The 25,799-nt window shown below is 36.0% G+C and overlaps 2 protein-coding genes across 3 annotated transcripts; one reads left to right on the forward strand and one right to left on the reverse strand.

The window, feature by feature from the left end:
* Positions 1 to 1,917: 1,917 nt before the first annotated feature.
* Positions 1,918 to 18,465, reverse strand: LOC131798799 (vacuolar protein sorting-associated protein 33B-like). 2 transcript variants are annotated; one of them, XM_059116452.2, is made up of 23 exons: positions 18,333 to 18,465; positions 16,406 to 16,486; positions 15,626 to 15,687; positions 14,759 to 14,808; positions 14,480 to 14,547; positions 13,623 to 13,668; positions 12,304 to 12,398; positions 11,352 to 11,456; positions 11,042 to 11,138; positions 10,580 to 10,657; positions 9,809 to 9,882; positions 8,552 to 8,638; positions 7,992 to 8,085; positions 7,518 to 7,592; positions 7,283 to 7,347; positions 6,785 to 6,839; positions 6,492 to 6,538; positions 5,157 to 5,225; positions 4,716 to 4,757; positions 4,083 to 4,184; positions 3,555 to 3,669; positions 3,152 to 3,235; positions 1,918 to 2,632 (listed from the first exon to the last, which is right to left on the reverse strand). In XM_059116452.2, exons 1-23 carry the CDS (start codon positions 18,411 to 18,413, stop codon positions 2,550 to 2,552), a joined length of 1,755 nt encoding a protein of 584 aa, XP_058972435.2. In that variant the 5' UTR covers positions 18,414 to 18,465; the 3' UTR covers positions 1,918 to 2,549. The 2 variants fall into 2 exon arrangements, with proteins under 2 accessions (XP_058972435.2, XP_058972438.2); XM_059116455.2 differs by lacking the exons at positions 1,918 to 2,632; positions 3,152 to 3,235; positions 3,555 to 3,669; positions 4,083 to 4,184; positions 4,716 to 4,757 and adding an exon at positions 5,399 to 5,496.
* LOC131798800 (coiled-coil domain-containing protein 124-like) lies at positions 18,367 to 21,627 on the forward strand. The gene is made up of 2 exons (XM_059116456.2): positions 18,367 to 18,654; positions 20,677 to 21,627. The coding sequence occupies exons 1-2, from the start codon at positions 18,496 to 18,498 to the stop codon at positions 21,187 to 21,189; spliced, it is 672 nt and encodes a 223-aa protein (XP_058972439.1). The 5' UTR covers positions 18,367 to 18,495; the 3' UTR covers positions 21,190 to 21,627.
* The last annotated feature ends 4,172 nt before the right edge of the window (positions 21,628 to 25,799 follow it).

The raw sequence follows: 25,799 nt of genomic DNA on the forward strand, positions 1-25,799 counted from the left end.
GTCAAAGGGATTTTTTCCCAGCCAGCAACTTTGACCAGAATCAAAATCCAGTCAGGAGAGTCTTAACAAGTCACTTTTTTGTCAGCAAACATGGATTTGCTATAGATTGCTTGCCAGCAAGACCTTTTAACAGAAAAATTACAAGGAAAGAGTAATTTTTTCCCTGTAGTTAATGACAATGATTAGATAAACTTGTTATTAAGGCCCATGCCATGCTAGTTGTAGTTCCTTTGTTTGCGTCGGTATTCATGATATCCTATGCATCTATTTCCGTGCGATCGCGTTCTATGAACTACTTCATTTACATGATACACTTTGGAGAAAAGGCTGAAGGAAGGGTAATGCAGTAAAAACCTAGGTTTTTTTTATAGTTAGGCTACATAGGTTCTAAGATAAATAGTGTTTACTGTGAAATTAGGCTACCTAGGTTCTTAATCGCGTTCCTAATTTTTGTTTAATAGAAAAACAACTTGTATTGTTGGGTGTGGCAGTGATACTGCGCTGTATGTCAGCCTTAAGTTACTTTGGATTACGTACAAATCTCTTAATGACCTTGCCCCGATGTATATTAATGAACTGTGACATTATTACACTCCCTGTCCGCTCTTCGTTTTAGTGATTCCAACCTTTCGTTATCCCTAAGACTATTACAGTTTCTTACGGAGATAGATCTTTTGAGATAGATTTTTTGTGAAAATTGCTCCGAAGTTATGGAATCAGCTACCGCTTGCCATTAGACAAAGTAACTCTGCTGATAGTTTTAAAAGGGCGTTGAAGATGTGCTTGTTTCGTGAGAGCTCTTTCTTTTAGTTGTAAAAAGCATCGAGACATTTATATGTAGAATGCGTTTTTAAGAACTCTTATTATTATTATTATTATTATTAGTATCATTGTGCCCTTACATGGGTAGCACAGTCGGATTTGTTGCATTACTATGGATGTATTGACAGTACAGTATTGTGGTCTTATAACACCGCCGGTGTTCTGGCCAGTTTTTGTTACCCTTTTTTATCATATAAACTACGATGTTACACAAGAATTTCCAGCCCTAGGAAAAACCGTAACAACACACCTGAAAAAATACGATATTTTTTCACGTGTTTGATATCGCCAATCAGCTACTGACATGTCTCTTGCCTTTCGCAAGCAAAGCCTTCACCATTCTCAATCCAAGGTTGTTTGTCGAAATTTTCTCGGATTCCATATCAACGCGCGCTCATGTATTCTCTGTATCAAGTTTGAACAAACTCTAAATTCTAAAAATAATAACCTGTATTTAGATTTTCTTTTAAGAGGGGTGCTTATCTGGGAAATTTTAGCCTAACGGGTCCTTAAATTTAAGGTTCTTATACGCGGGTTTTTACTGTGTAACACAGCCCGCCTGGTTGGAGTTAAAAGAAAAAAGTGAACAAAGGCCAGAAAGATTTCAAGGCAACTAAGACTCCCAAGTTTATAGAGCTAGAGTCCAAAACGGTAATAATTTCTGTTTAGTTTTTGTTATAGGTATTAGCATCGTTTCTCTTTGAGATTTCCTGTGAACCATCCTTTCATTATTTGATAATTCGTTGGTGCCTCTAACCTATCATCCAAAAAAGCATCAGCCTAACTAATATCTCCCAAAAAGTGGTTGCATAGATCAAAAAAATATATGAGCATTCCTTATGACTTGTTGTATCGTCTTTTTGTCGAAAATCTGCAATCGAGTTTTTAAAGACCTGAGCAAGAGTCAAATCGCGACATTTTGTTAGATCTAACTTAAGTCACAAGGACATGCGCCAGGTTGCAAGCAAGATCTAACTAAAGGTTAGAGGTTGCTAAACAAGGGCGAGGTTGCAGGATCTTACGAAAGGTTAGAGGTTACTAGACACGCGAGTGGTTCCCAGATCTAACTAAAGGTTGGAGGTTGCTAGACATACGCGAGGTTGCAAGATCTATTTATTTATTTTACAACAATTTGTGGTTCTAATAAATTAGTTTTTTTCTATTACAAAGTTGAATGGATTTCTATCTAAGAGGCTACTCTATATTATATTCTTATGTGATGAGATCTATATCTCTACATTATATTCTTATGTGATCGTTTGTGTCTGTAAAAATAGACAACTTAGTTATGGGCGCTCGCCCCGGAGTGTATCACAAATTTTAATCAACAACGTCATGTTTGAACTTGAAAACAGAATTAGGAGCAGTTGAGGTCATCTTCCGCTTTTCGTTCGTTCCTAAGTGATTTCTTAAAATCTCTCAAAAATAATAACACATAATGCCAATGTTGAAAATGAATAGTAAGAGAACAATATTCATAAGTTTAGAGACCCACAGATTGACCTGTGAAGTTCTGGAGTAACCTTAAAGTAACTTGAGGTCAACATTGGTTGTAAACTCCGTGGAATTTCAGATGCAGGCAAAGGTCTGGTAAATCCGCCTCATGATCAGGCTTCATGGCCAGGCTTCTTGTGTCTCAGAAGTTTTGCATCGACTGTGGTGTCATGTCCATGACAATGATAATGGGACACGATCAGTAAAAAACAACCCGTAAATTACACGGAGTTCTATTTACGATTGGTTTCTGTGACCGACTCCAAAAGTCGAGTTCCATTTAAAATTGATGTCGTGGCCACTATTATTCGATATCCTGCAATACAAACAAAAACAAGATTGTTCAAATCCAATGCTCTGGGTTGTACACTAATACTTATTCATCCCTCAGCCTAGAATCGTTACGTTTATTTCGTCTCTTTATCTTATGGAATTATCGCGTGTGCTTTAAATTATTGCGAGGAAAACGAAATTTCAATTGAACAGGCACAATTAGCACTCAGCCTCTTTCTCAGGTGCTCGCGTTTTCTCTGAGGAACTAGTGTGGAGCGCTAGCGACAGGTGACGAGCGTCATAGGACCACATGAAGCAGAAAAACTGCGCTCTATCCTTCGTCTTTCATCCTTAATTTCAATCTTCTGCTACTGTTGCTGTATGTTAGCTGTGTAAAATAAATTCGGAGTTGAATAGATAACGCTTTCGCTGTTACACCCCCGTTCTCCACTGCTCCTAACTCAATTCGTTACACGTAATGTTTACTTCCAACGACAATTATTAGTCCAAATCCAAGTTGTACCTTTTAAGATAAAAAAAAGTATATCTGTTGATAGCTCACCTAACTTTTTCGCCAGAAGCCTGAGCGCTGAAATCTCCGAGAAGGTACAACCACCGAGAAACATAACCAGTACACATTTGGATGCTGGATAATCAGATAGATGTATTGTTATGACAGGGACCCGTTAAAATAGTAGACACGATAGTCTGTCTATGGGGAAAGCGATGTAGCTTGGGGAGTTTTCGACGAATACAAATTTTGGAAAGGATAAATGGTAAAAAGGCCAAAAGAATTAATTATTAAAAAACAAGACAGATTAAAATAAAACTTAAGACAAACCCTTACTGTATTCCACCCCGGCAGGGAATAATAAAAACGCGTTGATTAGAAATAAGCTAGGTCATCGATAAGGGACGAATTTCGCTTCAAGGCGACCGGTGAGTATGCTTTTGTTACGAGTTACCTCTTGTTCCATGAACAGAAGATGACTTTACAGAAGATGTAATTCGCGACGAAAAATACTCAACACCCAGTAATCTGGACATCTCTTCAAATGTAGATATACCATTCAGCAGGACCTTTTAAATAAAATTCCAGAAAGACTGAAATTAGCCGAAAACAAAATAGTTTCCCTTCGAAAAACAGGAAGATTTTTAAGTTTTAGAACCACAAGTGAAAACACGTCATGTCCATTTCATTAAGCAAATCATCTTAAAACTGACTTTTCGTCACAAGAGAGGTCTAAAACTACAAGGCTTATTCCTCTGATTTCTCCCTTAATCGAGAACCATTCAGTTCTCGACATACACGTTTACTTTCAGTCGATGATATATCATTTGAATTCGAAGCACGAGCCTTTCCCCGACATATTCTCGCTAGCCCACAATAGAACTCTACATATTTACGGCCGGTTTACAGTCTAAACCGATAGAGGGTAATCAAGATAACATTCCATTTCCATTTCTTAGCTCTTAGATAGGCAGTAGCTTACCTGCTCAATCAGCCTACAGGAAATAGGAGTGTACGCACCGCTAAAGACATACGACATGTCTTGCGGATTCTTGAGATCAATCTTACCAACATCCTTTGGCACCTTAAAGTAAATAACAGTCCGAAAGCTAAGGAGTCAGAACCAGTCGGAACCAAAGATTGATAACAATGCAATATTAGCATATCGGATTTAAAACTTGCCCGTGTATCTAGCAAGACATGATTACAGGAGCGTTACTGACCGAGCTTGCTCGGCCGAGTTCTTCTTTTCTTTTTTGTGGCCCGAGGTCGAGGTCCATGAAATTGTAAAAAAGAACGACGCCCATATGTCACCATCTTGACCGAATAAGCTGGGTTAATAATGGATTGTATTTAATTACGGTGGAGAGACCAGACCAAGTAACTGCAAAATAAATTCGTGATACTCGTCGAGGTTTCCTTTATTTTTACTTTCTATTGTAGGCGACTCCACCGGTAAATGCACGTGGAAAAATAATTTCCTACGGCACAAAATGTATTTTTAAGTTACAAAGTACATGTCAACTGTTTACAAAGACTTTGTGAGATCAAAGACCGCTCGGTTAGCCAATCAGAAGGCAGGATTCGCAGTGGAGCTGGCCATACATGTACTTACCAGACTAAGTCGTTTACTTAGAATCTTAAAGGTGCCTTTCTTCTATTGAAATGAAAAAAATAAAAAATAAAAAATAAGAAGTGCCTCTGGACACAGTATCAATATCCAGGGAAAATCTTCTGTCGTTAACGTTTTCATCACATGACAAATTTCAATCACGTACAGAACAGTTCTAGTTCAGAGACACTGTTCACTGTTGTTCAATTTATTATCTTAAAGTAGGTATTTAAAACTATTGGAAAAACAACCCCACAAATGAGCCAAAAAGCTGATCCGGGATTGGATGATATCCCAAAGAACCAACACTAGAAATTACTTAAATATGAGGCAAACAAAACTATTTAACTGAATGACAAGTAGCCGGTATGAAAACAAAGGAGTGTGTCAGAGAATTAAGCTTCCTTCAAGAGAGTAAAAAAGTGAAATAATAAATTGACTTACATCTGGTTCAGTGTACAGCCCTAATTGCTTGAGAGAATTAAATGTAAGCATGTGTTCGTGTCCAAAACTCTGCAACAGAAATACAAATAACATATTCATTCTCAGCACTAACAGCTGCATAAATTGGGGAAGGCAAAATACTCTGCAAGGCTGCAAACATAGTGAGTAGTGTGATGATTGCCTTCCAGGAGTGGATACAAAATTACACTTCTCGCTTCCTTGTGAAAACAATTTTTACTCACAAAAAACTTGATTCGACTTTTCTTTTTGCGTCCTTCTTCTCTGTCATAGTAAAGTCTTTCGTAACTGCGAAGTTTGTTATCTGTTTCGCGGGCAAATTCTTGCAAGTTCATACAAGTAAAAATTTGAGTAAATAATCTGAAGCGCATGCATTATGAGAAAACAGTTGGATCAGGTGGATCAAGTAAGTAACCCGGTATCCCACCTACTACAATAAGTATGTATGACGTACAGTTGGATCAGGTGGATCAAGTAAGTAACCCTGTATCCCACCTACTACAATACGTTTGTATGACGTATACGTGTATGTAGTGAGTCAAATTGTTCTTGGTATTTAATTTGCCGAAACATCAGCTTTGATTCCCACTTTTCACTCTTTAAAGTCAAGTGTGGTCTCCTCATCAAGCTTATTTAAGTGATATGGTAGAGGCTGTACAACGTCGGGCGACTAAGCTCATGGTCGGGAATAGGATTCCTTACAAAGAACGTTTGAATAAGACTGGTTTGATGTCACTATCTTCTAGACGTATCTATTTAGACTTAATTTTTTTATTCAAATGCCTGCATAGTTATTATGACTCGACATCTCTAAGTACCTGCAGTTTTATGATTCTGAGCATGAACCCTATAATTTAAGAAACACTGAACTAACCTTTAAAACTAACTATGCAAGAATAGAATTATTAAGGTCTTCTTTTTTTCCCAGAGTTGCTCGTCTTTGGAATAATTTACCTATATCTACTAGGAGAAGGGAATCACTATCAATGTTCAAAAATGACCTAAGACGCTACTTTTTTGCTATCGATAGCAGTGATTTAAAGTGATTGTTACTTAACTTTAGTTAGCACTTAGTTTTAACATGTAGCATTTTACCATACTGTTTTATGATATTGCCTGTAATTATGTATACTTTACTTTTGTTCTCTCTTTTATACATTTAGTTTCTGGTGGCCTTTATCTTTAGGGAAGTTCATTCCTGTTGCTAGGTCTTCTATCAGCTATTAATTATGTGTTTGTATGTACATATATTTATTTGCTGTAAATTGATTAAAGTTAAAGTTAAAATGATGATGAAAATCCCACACACGGACTCACCTGAAGGAACTTATGCTTTAGACTACGGTGCACTTTGGGCTCAACTCCTGAAAATTTTTAACACATGAAGAACCACAACTAAGACACAAGGAACAGTTATCTAGAACTTTCTGCTGTATCGATAAAGAATCTCAGGTACAACTCAGAAACAAAGCAGACATGCAAACTGCAGTAGCAAAACGTATCCATCCAAGCAAGATTTGCACGTTTATATCATTCAATTTATTTCATCTTCTTCTTGTTTTACTCTTGGGTAAGAGGAAGTAAGAAAAAGGAAAGACAAAAAAAATCACCTCCACGAGTTAAGGACATCAAACATAACAGCTGCAGTGTTTTAAATGGAGTAATCTGTTGAACAAAAATATATAATTTAACAACATAATACTGGCGTCAACCAGTCAAGACAAGACTTTCCATTAGAAATTGCCCTATAATGAAATAACGAATAATTCATTTCCGGCAAAAGGTGCACTGAGCCAGGTGCTACCCCTCCAATGTACGATTTTTCGTTTGCAGTATCTACCTCTAACAGATCCTGATCCAGTGAGCTGTAGTGACATAGCTTAGCCAAGAGATAAAGTATCAGGCTAAGCTACCCAGAAGGGCTTATTGGTATTACATTCTTCAAGATAAGTTACACAAAAATGCACACTCTTTTTTTTCTAAGATTAATAGTACAAAATACCTGATTTCTCATAAGACCTGAAAACATTCAGGCCGTATGGGCCTGAATTGTTTTCAGGCTTTATTTCAACCACTAGTTCAGTAGTGAGAAGCAACCAAGAACAAACCTGTCTGATAATATTCTCTTCAGCATAATCAATATCCTCCTTATCTTCTATAAGTTCCAACATATCTGAAATGAAAAGACTTATGATATAAATTCTGTAAATTATCACGAAAACATCTCCTGAAATTACACATCTAATTTCATATTTTCCTTCTGTTTTTACAGAAAATAATTAACATCGTTTAAAAGAAAATTTGCCCACAGCAGAAAAGACACAACTTTTTTGATCTACATACTGTGTTCTGCTTGAAGCCTCCTTTCAAAGTTCTCCTTAGTCTTGGTCTTGAGCACCACTTCACAAGCACCAATATCTGTCAAGTGAAGGAATAAAAACCTATTACTTCTTCAGTGTTGGAAATGCTTGGCCACATGAACCTATACCTTACCTTTTTTCTAAAACCCTGATACTGATACTGCTCCTAGCTCCCCCCTCCTAGCTACCCCCCCCCTCTAATAATAATTATAATAATAATAATAATAATAATAATAAGATAAAAAACATAAAGAAAGAATCTCTTTTGTTAGTGATAATTTGCACGTAATGATCAACCTCAGTAACCACCATTTAGTATCCTATTATGGAAACAAATTCTGTTTTTCAAAAGCATTAACAGTTGATACTGGAAGACACTTTTCACATCTGAGGTAGATTAGATGCATACGAGAAAATACTGCTGTGTAAATGAGTTTTTTAGTTGATATCAACTTACGTAAAGTTAATCCTTTGTGTTGTTGTCTCAGTCCTCTCAGCTCAGAAGACACAAACTGCCTCATGTCACTTACTGTTGATAACTGTTGTCGTTTCTGTGAATAAAGAAATTCTTTATAAGAACAAGAAATCAAAGCAAGAAGAAAGCATTTTTCCCTACTATCAATGGCAGGACTTAAAACATCTACAAAACTATTAAAGATTGTGAGTGCCTTTCATGACTGAATGTGCCACAGAATTGGTGCCTGATCACTTCTAGCTGAGCTTTGTGCCTCAGAAAAAGCCTGAAGATATTGCTATTTCTGCTGGATTCATCACATGCATAGCAATACCTAGTAACATTTCATCATCCACCAATAACAGTCCCCAGTGAAGAGACATTATGGGCATGAAAAATGACTTCAATGTGGATGTCTATCAACATGTAACTTACCACAAAAGACCACAACAGACCACCCCACTCTCTTTCAACAAAAATATGTCAGAATATTTCACTAATGTGTTGTTTGTCAGAATGTTTTCAGGCTTATTTTGTCATTGATAAATTTAACATAGACTCACATCATATCCAGATTGAACATCCTTTGCCTTCTGACTGAGATACCCAAACACATTGGAAAAATGACGATCTCTAATGTCACAAAACACCTGAACACATTAATGGAAAGAAATAACCAATTAATCATTCAGAACATGTAAAATTATACTGGTAGGGAACTCTCCTAAGCTCTGACTAGCTGCAGTGACATCAAGTTATCTGCCAAACTAGGAATTTCCAAAAAAGACAGCTTTTCAACTATGAAGATCCAAGGGAACTTCAAGAGAACTTTCATCTGCCTGTGGACGCCTCCATCTACCTTTTGGAATTAATAGGCCTGCATTTGGAACAAAGAACAAGACATAACAGAGCATGGAGTAACAGCAAGAAAGCAACTTTTAGTATTTCTCCACTTCCTTGCAACAAATTCCTTCTATCCCCCCTGCACCAGTCTTCTTTGATTTGTTTCCTTTTTTGAGTGTAGACCAAGCCTGCAAATTTTGGCCCATAAAACATCAGAGGGTTTGGCCATTGTCTATGTTTGCACCAACACCATTTAATTGTGTGCAAATCTTTTCCCACACTGCTTACTTTACTTAATTCATCATTCTTGATGAAAGTGGCACCAAAAAGATAGATTATCTTATGTTCCCTCACAAGCTGAGCCAAAAGCGACTTTTGCTGTTTGGATAACATGCTCAATGACTGTTCAAGAATACAATTGTAAGCAAACGAAACAAAGCCACATACATTGAAAGGAAAGCAGCAATTTTTAACTGCATTATTATATTAAAGATACACCTGCATTCAAGCAGAGTCTACAGTTGTAAGAGGGTCTCAATAAGCTTAACTGTAAGATGTGAAACAGCTAAAAAAATTTCCACGAGGAGTGAAAATTGACAAATTTTAACTGTTAGTTGTAAAAAAATTAACCATAAAAAACTTTGTTTTAAAATTAACGGGAAGAAATGAGCCAGTATCCTTAAAATCCACCACACCATTGACACCCTCTTGTTTAATTTTACAATTGTAATTTACAATGTCTTTTATACTGACTCAAAATATACATGTAAAATTCCATGGTGGAATATTGTTTAATCAAATCCTTGCATTTACTGTACAAGTCCAACTTTGTACCCCTGTAAATTACACAAGTAAAAGCTACAATTGTATTTTCTTCATTAAATTGACCCCAGGATTTTTCAAATTCTGCATGTGTGTTTTAAGAATTAATAATCATTTGTGGTACAATGTTGTGTTAAATGTCAAGCAAACCTCACCAAGTCTTGGTCATTCAATAACATCTTAGTGTTCTGATCTTTACCAGTGACTTCTGGTCCAAACTCCACCACACCTTCAGGAAAAACGAAAAGATACAGTGAAACTTGAGGGAAAAAGGTCATCATTCACATTCTGCTCAAGTTTTAATGCACAAGTACATTAATGATTTCAAGACATGTTCAACATATGCTCCAAAACGTTTCCATAATGTAAAATATGAAACAAACTTAAAATCACAATCTTAAAAAAATTTTTATACCAGTATCTAAATGACCAATTTTCCTGTGCTCCACAATTCCTGGATACATTTATTCAAACCAATTTTGGAACTTTAGAATTCATCAACTGTCCCTATTGGCACTAGGAGTTACAGGATGGCTGACTGATTAGCTGACCTATTGACTAATTAACTAACTAACTACTTGACCATTGCTCTGACGAAGGGCTAACGCTCGAAATGTCAGCTTTTTTACTCTTTACGGTGGCTAATTTACATTTTCAACCCAGTTGTTAACACTAAATTACCTGCTATACTCTCCCACTGACGCAGCACCACAGTTTCTTTAGAAACTTACCCCTTTATTCATTTGACCTATTGACTATCTGACTGACTGATGTACCAACTGACACACTACAATGTCATGTTACAACTGACACACTGACTGACTCCCCAAACAACTGACTAACTGACCAACTAACTGACTGAATACATGACTGATTGACTGAATGAAAAATTGGCCATTTTTATAATATTATTGATGTTTATATACCACTTCTAATGCCAAAGGTGTCATCAAGAACTCCTGCATATGTGACTTGAGAACAGAGTGGTGTAACAAAGTCCACTCCTATTTGAAAATTAGAAAATGATTTGTGTTACACATTACTCTCTTTTCAATGAGCAAAAGAAAAAGGTGAACAGTCATGTGGTAAAGTTACTTTTCTTGATAAAATTTAAATTAAACAAAAAAGCATTGTCTGGTAATATAACTTGTCAATATGTAACCCAGTTTCTGCCAAATCTTTACTGTCATGGACCTATACTTCTTGACAGAAAAGAGAAAACCCCTACCACACCATTGCACCTGCCTTCATACATAGACTGTAAATAATGCACTTCCAAATTGTGGCTTTGAGCCACATGACATTCTAATTTCTTTCTTTCTTTTCTTTTTTCCGATCATATATAGTACACAACACAAAACAGTCAAATTCAGCTGTCTGATACTCACCTCTGTCAATAAGGATAAGGGATCCTATTTCAGGACCATCAACAGGTTTATAGTCTCCTTCTTCATCCAGCATATTTTTAAGCAATTCTCCAACCATCTAGAAATCATTACCAAAAGATCAGTGACAAAATTTATATTCAATGTGGTTTCCTTTAAACCTGCAGTGACACAGTTTGAAATGTGCCATCTGTAACTGAGAACATTCCAAAACAAATCTGAGATAACCACTCTCATGATAAAATGTTTAACATCTGAAACCAATTTTTTTTTGGTGCAGTTTGAGTTAATATCTAAAACATCTTATTGTTACCTTAGCACAGTTTCCTAGGCCATATGTACTTGGGATTGTACCATACCATCTCTGCAGATTCATCAGAGAACAAGCAACAAAAGAAAGTGATGTTTGGTCACCATCCTGGAGCAGAAATAGATATTTTATTCTGTTTCAGTAAAATGAAATGATTTATGCGGTGCATCACTTCAAAGTTTCACTTATGTCTAATTAATGTGCTGAATTTGAAAATCACCATCAAAGCTATATCAGTGGTCACCCAGGGAAAAAAACCTATAAAATCCATCTTTCCCATTGGAACTGGAACACAACATCACTAGTCCAGTGAGCAAGTGTCAGAAAACAAGCAGAGACATCTTCTTGCCACAGATGACCTGACACGGGGTTTCTTCAAACTCAGCATGAGTGGAGTTACTGTCAGCTTTGTTCAGTATATGTTAAACTGCACCCATTTGGCCCCTTCAGGAGCTCCAATCGAGCCTTCACATGCTCTTCTACACTATCTATTAAGCAGTTTGATGGGGTTGAACCTTAACCCAATTTAACTACCAAGATCTAATTGATAATTTCCTCATCTTGCTGCTACACATTTGTAAATCAGTGACAAGAATAATTATGGTGTTAGATCAAGGTTACATCTTCTACCTCAAGTGTGAATTTTATCATTACATGTTTGCTGGATACTGAATGGATATTGTAGGGAGAAGTTACATGATAATCACTTCTGGGAGTTAAAGGGTTAAGTACCAGAGGAAGAGGCTGATAAGTAACAAGTCTCCACTATCCTGAAGCAGTGAGAAAAATGTTATGGATATTTCTTGTACAAAATAGTTGAACTTTACAATCACATGATTGTGTACAATGATAATTTCTAATAATCTCCTCCTTAGTAAGAACTGGCCAATTCCCCCTTAAGAGTGGTCATCTAATAAACATTATGAAAATAGACCTTTTAACAGCCAAATCTCACCAAGAAATAATCTTTGAGAAAGCTTGGTATTTCCAACGTCAGTACATCTTCATCAAGTGGAATAAATCCCAGTTGAAATTCATCAAAAGATACATCTTGAATCAAAGAGAAACATCCACATTAATACTAAAAATTCAATATATTTTTATAGTTTAAAAAAAGTGACAAACACTACTCAAAAATGTAATCAAATACTGATAATTAGTACACATATCATCTCAGATTCTCTTTGAGCACTGAAAAGGTTTAAGAATGACTTACACACATCTCTGAGAAAAACTTATTGTTTTATAAATTAAATTGAAGAATCAGTTAAATCCTGAACCAATGACAGATGGTACAATCTCTCATAAGGATTGAATTAAACATCCAGATCTGGGTATCTATACGAAGCAACTATATATTTGTTTTTAGTACAATATATGTATACAATAAGTATACAGTTTACCTTACTTGATTTATTAACATATAAATACAGGCAGATATTTTGCAAGTTGAGTACTATTTTTCCAAGTCCTGGGTGAGGAAAAATGCAAGCAATGAGCAAAATGTCTGCCAGTATTACATATTAATGTTCAACCATCAAATAAGGGATTTCTTATTCTAATCATTTTGTAAAATTTTAATTGGCTTATAGTTTTTGAAACACAGGATCTTGCTCTGTAATCCCTAAGGAAAACTATCTGTAGCCAGCCAGTTTACATACTCTATAACTTCTGAGAAACTTTTTTCTGTAATATTATGATAAATATCAACTTTTACAGCAATGGATTTGCAAATCACATTGTAAGGAAAGCAAAGACAAAGAAAACCAACACAAGTTTAAGAGATCCATTTTGCAATTTGTTTATGAAAACATCTTGCTGACAGTACAATAAATCTCCTACAGACAAAGCTTACACAATCAAGATGACTGAGGACTTGCCTCATTTGTTTTCAATATTTGCCTTTTTACACTTTTCTTTTAAATTACCCTTGATTTTGTCTCAGTACTAAAAAATGAAGAAAGCTGAATTCTATAACTTGGCTACTATGTTGCCATCTTGACTATTTAACCTTCTTCAGAAATGCATATGAATTAATTTACTTCAACAAAAACTACTGTTACCTATCTTTTATCACAAAAAATATAATTAAACTTTAATTAAAATACCATGTCTTCCCTTAAAGAGTTAATCATAATGCATGCCTGTAAAATAATTACTTTGTTGGTCATATTTATCCTTAAAATCTACTGGAAACTGAACATCTTCCTTGGCAATGGCTCCAAATTGCTTATATAGTTAATCTAATAGTAATTAATCAATTCCCAATGTTACCTCCATACACTCCTTCCTGCTCCAAAATCACCTCACAAGAGTACAACTACAGGAACACAACATTTTTACTTGTTATTGCAATGCATACAGAGCTCCAACCTGGAGGTGGTCTACCAGCCAAATACCAGTGGATTTTAAATTTCAGCTATATGTGGATTTTGCTCATTTATGAGCAATCTTACAAGTAAATCCTGACCATGTACTAGCCATCTGACTATTGAGCTCAAAAGTTGAGTTCAAGCACTGGTGTAAAAAAAACTAGCCCATCAAGTAATTTCAGAAACATCCTCTCTCTTCCCCAAGAATAGTGCAGAAAAGTTGAAATTATAGTATTACTGAGAAAAGTGGAGTGAAAGATCATTTTAGTCCTGTGCACTTGAATGTAGTATAAAGTGGTCCAACCTTAACCATAAAACTAATTATTCTTCATGAAGCTAAAATCTTGGATAAAACTTGTAGAGATAAAAATTGGGTTTTGGATTTCATACAAATTACAGTCTGCTTTCTATCCTATCAACCCCCACCTCCCCCTCCCTTTCCCACAGACCTACATGTAAGGTGGATGGGTGTTTCAATATCAAGACCAGACCACATGGTGACTCACAACTCACACAGTTCTTACTGGAAGTATATTACATCACCCACATAGTTTGCACAGGAAGAAGTGTTACACAAATAAATACAGTAAGTCTCAAAAATGTTGTCCAAAGTCAGTTTTAGATAATGAGCCAAAAACAATAGAAACCTTACACCAATCTGGTTTAAATGTTTTTGGAAAAACCAGTTTCACCAGAAAAGGTGAATTAAATTTAGTTACATTGAGACAACAAAGAAATTAAAAGAAATCAAAGACATACCTTCCTTGGAACAAACACAATTTTATATGACCTGTTTTTCCCACTCATTTTGTCATTATTTATATGATCTAGAGAGAAAAAAACCATGACAGCATATGAAATAGGATCATTACCTTGCACAAAGACTACTGGTATATCTTCTGTACTCCAGAAACATACTAGAAAACTGTCTCAGAAAACTGTTTGCTTGTACATACATGAATGATATTGTAAATTAATTTTTGTGGTTTTTTTTTCAATTAACTTTCATTTGAAATTTTAATTGTTGGGGACACTTACCAGCAACATATTTTGTTGATAAAAGCTCTGGTCTCAGCAAGTAAATTCTCCTGTGTGGAAATTTGAACAAATATTTACAATCTTTGAGTTAATAGTCAAGCAGAAGTCTCTTGCCAAATTCAACTGAATTATTATAATACATACATGTTCAAACCATTTACCAATAGCTAATAAGTTTACACTGTTTCAAAAGTCATAAAAAGAGTAAATATCCACATAATTGTTATAATATTATTAAACAGTATCATTATTACTATATCAAATAAACTATATTAACCTTTTTACCCCCAAGATCTCATTAGTAGTTCTCCTTATTGTCTGCTATGCAATTCTTGTAATGTTTGTTTGTATAACTTGGTATTGGAACAGTTAATAATCCTCTAATTAGTATGTTACTTTACTCTCATTACTTCTCCACTTGATTGTTTATTGATACTGTGAGGAGAAAGTTTGTCACTAAAGAGAGTTTAAGGGTTAAGATGTCAGGAGTCCACCTTGTAGGGATCTTAAGCAGTTAGGACAACAATTCCATGCAGATGTCAATCAAAAACTGAATTGATACTTTTAGTTAGAATCTGGCTACTGGCTTGATGTATTTACTGTCTCTTACAGCACCATGCCTTAATTTTGTATTTCACATCTTTTTTGCAGAGGAGGGCTAAGAAATGAACAAAGTTTTTAAATGCACATGCAGAGCTATTTTTCGGCCCATTAGATCTTTCCTTTTGCCATTCTCTCTTTACAATCATAGTTGTGGTTTTCTCAAGTTCCCTAATAGCTGGAAGTGAACAACCTCCCACATTTGGCTAGCCTCTACCAGCAGTTGGAACATTTCCTTGGTTTATGACTAATTTTTCAATCACTCACTTGTCTCCACCAACTTCAAGTTTACCACTTTCCAATTTAAATATCTTGTTAACACCATGTTCCTAAAAAAAAATTTACAATTTATATCAACTGATAAGAGTACATCTTTAGTGTTTGAATTTCCTGAATCATGGACTTAATTGTTGGCTTGAAAAAGTAAATATGAAAGAAAAAATCTACAAGCCTCAACATGAAAGGCTTGATTTTACTGTTTGAACATACCACCAGCCCTTTGACAATTAATTTCAAATCATGTACTTTCATTGCAATAAATTTTGTGAAACACTCTCTTTTACTTTCTAGTGACCAACAACAATGAAGGATTGAAAACTTCTTGAAAATATAATGTCCTGCAACTCTATAACCCTCTAAAGCCTAACATCAGTATGCATTTTCTCCATGCTGTGCTCTATTCATTTCCTAAAGAGCAAACAAGAAGAATTTGTTTGAAAACCAAGAGCCTCTCTAGCTGGTGACCATTTCCTTCATTCTCATGACCTTATTAGGATTCAGGGTGATGTTGCAAGGAGAAATTAGATGCTGGTCAATCTCCTCAATAACCTCCTCACTGTTAGTTACTGAACAGGATCACTAAACCAATACCATGCATAGGAAAAAGTACAACTGGTGGAAAATAGGCTGTCTTGGGTTAATATGAAGGGTAAAACTTCGACCTAGCCAGAATTTATTGCAGTTTGAAGACCCTTCCCCATAAATCTAATGGTTGAAAGACAAAATTGCCAATGAAAATTACACTTATTTGCAAGGTCTGTTTGTCACCTTTAGAAAAGATGCACCTGTGAAGTGATCTAATGGTTTCATCAACTGAGGATCAATGACAAGGTCTTTCATTTCTAGAACCTGTGGGTTAAGTTTGGAAATAAAAAAATTCACAATGAAGAGTTCTAGTTAATATGCACCAACAACTGGCTATATTAAAATAAAGAAAAAAAAAGTGTTTTCATTTCCTTGGCCATCCGTTGGTCACAAAACACTATGTGTTTAAGAAGTGAACAGTTACCTGACTGTACATTCTGTGACAGACAGATCCAGCTAACTTGTTTACATTTTTGTTTCCACCCAATCCAGATCACACCATTATTCCTTACAGAGGTTACTACTGTGCAAATCCCCACATGTAGCAAGGTACTTGGGTGTACATTTAAACAAAACAAAATTGCAACCCACTTAAGGAATTATCACATGATCTAAGTTGCCAAATTAGCTGTAACAGGGATGTTAGCCCAATTATATTCATTCATTAAAATCTAAAGAAAGCAACTGCTATAAAAAGTTTACTAATATAATCATCACCTTGTCACTTAACATACACAAGACTGCTCAAGAAAGCATTGCAGAACCTCAAAATGTCTTTACATTTGTTGGGGAAACATCTAAAATTCCCCCTTAGGAGGTGGGAGGGGGGGAAGGTGTGCTTTAACACATGAATTGTGTGTTGTCTACTAGTAGTGAAGAAAACAAAGACCACAAAAGCGAAGACTGTAGACCTAAGACCCCTGAAAATGAAAACAAAGATCCCAAAACATGAAAATGAAGACCCCCAAAACACGAAAACAAAAACCCCAAAAAATGAAAAAGAAGACCCTAAAAAACAAAAACTAAGACCCCAGAATGAAAAAGTAAAGGCTCCCCAATTGTTGTAAATTACCAAAGAAACATGGCCTTTAATATTCTTGGCAAGGAATAGAATGTTAAATTATAGGGAGCAGAGGAGCCAAATTTGATCTTTACATGTTTGATCTTTGAGCTTTATACACACGCTGTGTCTTGCATTATTCAATCTGTTGTTTTCACCACAATGACCCCAAGCGTAATCGGAGCTTTCTGGTGGGTAGCTGCAGACTGCTGACTGTGGGCCATCAGCACCACAAGATCATTACGCAGTAAGAAGAAGAGACTCTTTTTTTGTTATCAGCACTTCATGCCTTGCTCAGAAAGCTTATGCTTTCTGGTCATTGCCATTCGGTCAATGACCAGATAGCACCGATTATGCTTGGGGTCCTGCTGAGGCAAAAGCTAGAAAATGACAGATTGAATAACGTGGTCCTGCTGTGGCAAAAAACAGACTCGAAAACAACTGATCCCTACAATTTAACACTCTATTCTTTGCCAAGAATATTAAAGGTCATGTTTCTATGGTAATTTATGACAATCAGGGAGCCTTTTTCGCTCTTTTTTTGGGGTCTTCGTTTTCGTGTTTTGGGGTCTTAGGTTTTCGCTTTCGGGGTCTTCGTTTTCTTCACTACCGTTGTCTACTACATGAGGCAGAACATCTTCTCACCAATCACTCCATATTTTACTAAAGCCCCTGACAGTTACTCTAAAGTATTCTACATTTTTGATACTTGCATCCGATTCTTTAATTAATTAATTTGACAGCTTCTCATACCAGGCTTCAGAATTTACACAATATAATGATATTTGAAATAAACCATTAAACCCGAACTGCGTTGCGTATCGCATGATGTTAAAGAGAATTTGTTATAACACATAGATTTACTCAGCCGACTACCTGGTGCTGTTAGGGAGAGTAGATTTATAAGTTTATACAGGTTTATATCGTCGTGCTAACACTGCTGGAGAGAACTGTCAAGGCTCGATTTGCGGAAAAAGCCGAAAGCCGTTTATAAGATCTATCCAATCATTTGCTGTTTTAAGTCAAAGAAAACATTCTTCAAGCACTTACCGATTTCAATATGGCCACCAGATTGTCCCTGGTTTCATCTTTTAAATGAGTGAATTTCGGCCCACTTGGGACCGCCATCATTCTTCGTAAGGCCTGGTTACAAAGCTATTCCTTGAAGACACAAACAGTAGCGAGAGAAGCTTCCTCAGTACACTGTCCGAGGATGCCTAAAAAGTTTAAAGGAACAAATTCAAAGGCAGAGGAAGCTAGAGCTAGGAAAGATGCTGTTAGACTTGCAGAAAAAGAGAGAAAACAGAGGGAAGAAGAAGATAAATACTGGGAGGATAATGATAAACATGTGATGAAGAAACAGCAAAGGAAGGTGCGCTTTTGTTTGTAGGTGAATTACGGCAGTTGTTGTGGTCAGTTGGTAGATTTAAAATCAAGACAAATGACATTTCAAATTTGAATATTAATTGCGAAAAGGACGAGATAAAGATTACATCTCTGTAATATCGCTTGGAAGTTGTTTTGAAATGACAATTAGACTCGAACGAAGAGGACATGCCTCTGATAAATAATTTTAAGGGTAAAATTTTTCGCAATCGATTCAATGTGACCGAGCTCCTTAAAGTCTGGGGGTATAGAAGGGCCCTGCAGTTTTAGGTAAAATTTCCGCATAGCCCCATGCTATTGTTAAACAAATCTGTTTTCCCAATGGCAATGTATTGTTTTTGTCGTTGTTTTCTCTATCCAAGAACTGAATGCATAATGTAGGATGGGGCTGTGCGGAAATTTTACCCAGTTTTATTTTGTTGTTCAGTATCAAGAGGCCAGGTTTGACACCTGTACTGGTAGTTTGTTTTTGTTCTACAAAACAGAGCTAACAACTCTCTCCACACAGATATTAACAGAGAAGTAACGGCAACCTCGGACCCACAAAAAAGACATAAATCCCAAGGTGTCTCAAAACTCACACCCAGATAAAAACTCAGACCCTCTAATTCTGGCTTACTAGTGCAATTTCAAGATTCATCACACTCAACCATTTGTACATTTACATACATTTAGGAAAGGCTAACTTTGGTCTCACAGTAAAATGAGAGTATGAAAGAACTATCATTATTGTTTTAGTGAAAAAACAGTTGGTTTAAAAAAGTGGGGGTGTGAAAAACAACATAACGTGGCAGATTAATGAGGCAGTTAATGATTAACATGAATTAAACAATCCATGACTGTGAGTGAGTACTGTGGTTATGGACAGACTATTTCAATTCAGCCCTCAAATCATTTGTTTGCCAGTTAGTTGTAGATTTTAGAAGTATTCCGTCTTTGTAATGTGATATTTTCTTGGCCAAGTATTTGAAATTATGTTAATGGTAAAATTTTAAACTTGAGTATCCAGTCACTGTGTTGTGACAAGTATCACACAACACACATTTCTCCCCAAGGACCCTTATTCTTTAAGAAATTTTGTAACTATTTCTTTGATTTCATGAACATGAGCCCAGCAATTTTTTTGATTTCCCCATTTGACTTTATTCTAGATGTGACCAAAGCTAAATAATGACTGTTCTAAATTTTGCTGTTTAAATCATTAAGTACAATAAATTTTGAAATTACTTAACTTAGTGGGAATGAGGGGGTCTGAGTTTTCAAGTCACCCAAGTTTCTGAGTTTTTCAGAGGTCTGAGTTTTGAAGAAAGTTCGAGCTCTGCATTTTTGTCACACCCAGTCTTAGTTCTGTGTACATACTTTTTGGGGGTTTTGATTACTTAAGGTAGTTTCATTATTATCATGCCAAATAAATTAATGTTTTGTGGAGCAGTGTGATTGTCAAGCATTGAATGCATGGCTATTAGATAAATGTTAACAGATTAAAGGTTAGAATTTGGCTCAAAGTCTTATTTTGACTTCTGGTTATAGGATTGAGTGGAGTCCAATTTGGTCTGTAATCATACTTGGGATTAACAAATCAGATTCTCCCTTTACAGTCTTCTAATTTGTTAATTATGAGTATGATTACAGACAGAATTGGGTGACATGAATTCCTGATACCAATGAATCAAAAGTATGAAAAAATTTGAGAAAGAAACTAGACAACAATTACTAGTATACATTTTCATGAAAAAAAGCAACAGTTAACTCAGAAAAATGCAAGACAACAGCATGCTCACATGATGCATCCTGTCCTCTAACACAGGCATGAAGTGTAAATGGTCCCTTTATCTGTCCTGTTGTACTGTCCAGTTACACTTTCCAATTACAAGCATGAGGCATACACTACCCTATTAGTGCTCAAATCACACTTGTGATAACCAATCACATTCAAGAATTTTGTTACAGTTTGGATTAGTGCTCAAATGAAGTGATTAATCTTGCTTTTTATGCTCTTCTCATGAAGGATGATAAAGAACGCAAACGGCAAGAAGCAACAGAGCGTAAGATAGCCAACCAAGAAGCCCTGAAAGCTGAAGAAAGTGAATTGCCAAAGCCAAGTTCCAGTGTTCGTGCTAAAATGACAGTTGCAGAGATTCAGGCAGAACGTGAAAGAAAAGCTGTCGCAGCTGCCTCTGCAACAGCTAAAACTAAAAAAGCAGATGAGGATACTAGTGATATTCTTGAAGAAAACCCTAATCAGCAGATGGCAGCACTATTGGCAGCTGAAGGATCTGTAGAAGCACGCTCTGTAGAAGATGCCATAGCTGTACTAAATGTCAGCAAAACTACTCCCACTGACCGGCACCCAGAGAAGAGAATGAAAGCAGCATATAATGCATTTGAAGAGCGTGAACTACCAAAGCTTAAAACAGAAAATCCTAACATGCGGTTATCTCAAATAAAACAGTTACTCAAGAAGGAATGGATGAAATCACCAGAAAATCCCATGAACATGGCTTATGCTAAGAGGACATAGCAATTTATACTCTTTTTGAATTTATCAATCTTGATATCACAAAGTCTGTCTGTTTTGTCACTTCACTTTTTCAGTTGCCTAACTAACCCTGTAGTACAACCTTTCAGATTTTAGAATATAGCTGGATAGTTAACAGGAATCATCTTGGTTGAATAGAATATGGCACAACATCTTGTAAATGGAATTAAAGAAAAACAAAACAAAGTCATGTGGTCTAAAGCCAAAAACCAGAGTAATGTACTCTATGCCTCTGTGAACATTCTCCAGAGGTACCTCCATCAAAGTCTCCAGGGAAAACCCACTTTTCAAAAATTGGAATAATTTGTTATGAAGAAGAAACTGACTGGAGAACTGTTCTCTCTTCCACCAATGACAAACAGCTTTGTCAAGAAATGAATAAAGTCAATGTCTGCTAATAAAGGTACAGGAGTCAATAAAGTCCTCATCAGACTTCTGAAAATTTGTGTCAACGAAATTGTTGAATCCTTAACCTATATAATGAATCGAGTTTTGAAACTGGTACTTTTCCAAACATCTGGAAGATTGCTCACGTCAGAACAATATTTAAACCAGGAGATAAATTAGAATTGAATCGGATAATACATAAATTCCAACTGAATTGAATTGTTAATAATACAATAATAATAATACAAAAATTTATAAAGCGCCCTTTCCGTGAACTCAAAGGCGCTTTACAATCATCGTAATTCTAAAAAATAAAAATAAAAAATGAATTATTAAAGAAAATATATAACAGTTATAGAAGTTAATTTCTAAAAAACAAGATACAATCGACTTGCTAAGATTAACTAAGGAAAATATATACAATAAAAAACATCAAGGTTCTGGATTGATCTTATGTCATCGGTTAGGGAGTTCCAGAGCCTGGGCGCAGAAACTTGAATAGAACTGTTACCGTAAAACTTGAGATTAGGCTTTGGTGTTACAAAGAGATCTTTTGAAGAAGATCGTAATCGCCTCGTCGGAGTATAGGGCTGAAGGAGATCTGCTATATATTTTGGCGCCATGCCATTCAGTACTTTGTACGTAAGAAGTAGTATTTTGTACGTAAGAAGTAGTATTTTGTACGTAATTCGTTGTCTGGCTGGTAGTCAGTGTAGTCTACGAAGAACTGGTGTTATATGTTCTAAGCTTCGAGTTCCAGTCACCAGTCGAGCCGCGCAGTTTTGTACATACCGTAGCCTATCAATAACCAATTGGGGTAAGCCGTATACGAGGGCATTACAGAAATCCAACTCAGATGAAATAAATGCATGAACAAGTGTCTCAGCATTATCTTGAGAGAGACAGTTTCTTATCTTTGCTATATCTTGTAAATGATAGAAGGACGTTTTGTAGGTGTTCATAGTTGACATGGGAATCAAAAATTACACCTATGTTTCTAGCATTATTTGAGACTTCAATGTGTTCACCAGCCACATGAATACCCTTAATAGGTGAGTTGACTTTGTGCTTTGGTCTAATCACTAGGAGCTCAGTTTTATCCCTGTTCAGTTTTAACATGTTTGCAAGCATCCATGCATCAATATCAATTAAACAAGACTCAATTGCTTGCACTGAAGCCGCTTGATCATGAAGCTTGAATGAGCAGTAAAGCCGAGTGTCATCAGCGTAGAAATGACATGATGGGCCACGACTTCGGACAATGTCGCCAAGCGGGGACGCGCACAATACATACGCCACTCCCCAGGAGAGCGCACTCCGAAATCCGTCAGAAGGAGGTCATCTCGGGTAGATTTCCGATTACGAAATCCGAGCTCACCCGATTCTGTCTTCGTGATGAAGGCCCTATTTAGCGCATTAGACCTGCAAAACAGAGTAGAAACGAACACGTGCTTCGTTTTCGCTCATGACTTCGTATTAGCCGTAAGATATTTGCTCTTTTTTTCGTTGTTTACCGACAAGGATAATCCGTGACTTGTCTCAACTATTACATGTTCTCTATCTGCGTTGTGCCATGATATCATTGAAAATATTTCACGATAATATTTTTACAATATTTTAGATGAGGATTTTCAATTCTAAATGCAAGAGCGTACTTAGGGAAAGATCTACAAGAAACAGTTTCTTATGAATAGGTTTTAAAATTCTTTTAGCTGAATTGTACTTAGATAAAAATTACAACATAGATGTATTTCACTTCGACGATTATCTTAATAAACAATTCATGGGATGTTCTGAGAATCAGTTTTTAATGCTACATGCTAAATTAATGGTTATTTTTCTCTTCCTGCTTAAGGGCTCTTTCGCAGTTTTGGTGACGGTAGCAGTTTCATACTCTCGAAGAATGAACTCTGCTGACATGACATCCTTCACCAGACCTGACCTTTCAGACAACTTTCTCTCAAACAAGGAACTCACTTCTTGAGAAGTTAATTTACGTGCCATCATAGAATTGGAAATTTTTTTCAGAAAGCGAAATTATCGATTGGAATACAGCCCAACGCTGAATACGAATTGAGTGAGGAAACAGATACTTTGATATCTCGGACGATAACAAATTTCCCGCCTTTGCGAGTTTGAACCATTCAATTGTCTGGGAGTTAATCGACCGTAATATTTATCTTTCCTCTCCATTTCCGGTGTTTTAACATCCCTTTTTTGACAGATTTCGTGGAGGTGTCACTATGTTGTAGTTGTGATCGGCCATCCGTGAAAAGGAGGCATCGCAAAAATTTTGTGGAGTCTGTAATATAGGTTAGTAACGAAAAAAAAATGCAAATATCTTAACGCTAATACGAAGTCATGAGCAAAAACGAAGTACATGTTCCTTTCTACTCTATTATGCGGGTCAAAAATGCTAAATAGGGCCTTTATCACGAGCACAACATCGGGGGAGCTCCGATTTCGTAATTGGAGATCTACCCGAGATGACCTCCTTATGACGGATTTCGGAGTACGCTTTCCCACCGCAGGTCCTTGCTACACGATGTTGCCCCCTTCACGTTGACTACTTGTTTACGATTCTCAAGGTAAGACTTAAACCAGCGCAGGGCTTTTCCATTAATACCAAAGCGACGAGAGAGTCTCTGCAGAAGAATCTTGTGATCCACCGTGTCAAAAGCTGCAGAATTATTGTATCGACCCATTTCTTCCCGCATGTCTTATCAAATAATTTTGTATGGCATGTTCACGTCGACTCGATGTTTTTTCTTAGCTCAAAAAAATCATTGAATGTCAATCTCATTAATATAAATCTACTGATATGACATCAATAATGGAGAGGTTCAGACTGTGAATAGTTGGGTTAAATATGTCTTTTCCTACGTTAAGCATTTCGTTTAACATGCAAGTTATAAGACTTAACTGGAATCAGTGGTAACGAATCACGCTGGCATCACAGTATGCAGGAAGTTAGTTATCATGGATCTAATTTAACGGCTTAGCTTGCAATGGGTATCCTATACTTCGTTGTTAGAGTGTCCAGAGTCCTAATTGGAAGGTCGTAGGTTTTTTTTCTTCTTTCGCTTAAATCTCCGGGGATAAAATTTACAATCGTCAATTTCACTCTATTTTCCTCTTTCCAATGACGCCTATGTCATTCACTAAATAAAATGTACCTAGGAAACCTTTGGACTGCGGCGAGACACCAACGTAACGATCAAACAACAAAGAAAAATAAAAGACCACGTGATAATTACCTAACAGTCCCACACCAAGGAAAACTAAAAGACTGAGAAATATTAGCATAACAACTGAACAACAAGAAATACTAAAAGTCCAAAAGATACTAACGAGCTTTCCGTGGAGTTTGCTAACTAACATAGTAACAAGGAACTTTAAATCACTCTACTAAAAGTGTCGCATATCCTAAGATCAGGGAACCTCAAAAGCAGACACGGTTGATAGTTTCTTTTACTTACATAAGGACACTACGTTTGAAAATTAAAATCATGTAAATGTGCATGAAGTGTGCACTTCTTTTGTTCTGTTCCTTTGTTCTGTTCACTTCCAAGAAAGGGTGATTGAGAATTCTACTGTTTATATAAATTTAGCGGCAAGTCTTATATTATTGACGCATAATGTCAAATTGATGTATGTGTAATAGAAAAGTAACACCCGACAATACTGTGATAGATTATAAAATTGCAAGTGGTCTTAAAAGCTTTAACATAATTACTAACGTAATGATTGGATAACAAGGAAAACAAAAAGTACACGTTATTGTAATACAATAATTTGATAACAAGGAAAAGTAAAAGTCTAATAATTGGAAAAGACGGAATACTAAAAGTACAAGAGATACTACTGTAATACTTGAATAACAAGAAAACCTAACAGTGCACGAGATACCCATGTAATAATTAAGCAACAAAGAAAACTAAAAGTGCTCGAGATACTAATGTAGTTAATGGATATCAAGGAAAACTAAAAGTGCACAAGATAATAGTGAAATAATTGGATAAAATTATTGGATGTAGAAATTAAACAATAGGCAACTAAAAGTGCACTGGATGCTAATCTAATAATTGGATAACGAGGCAAACTAAAAGTGAACGAGATACTTATTTAAGAACTAAACAATTTGGAGAACTATATGTCAAAGAGATACCAATGTCATTATACAACGTGGAATACTAAGAGTTCAC

This window comes from Pocillopora verrucosa, chromosome 4 (genome assembly GCF_036669915.1).
Source record: "Pocillopora verrucosa isolate sample1 chromosome 4, ASM3666991v2, whole genome shotgun sequence".
Taxonomy (NCBI): domain Eukaryota; kingdom Metazoa; phylum Cnidaria; class Anthozoa; order Scleractinia; family Pocilloporidae; genus Pocillopora; species Pocillopora verrucosa.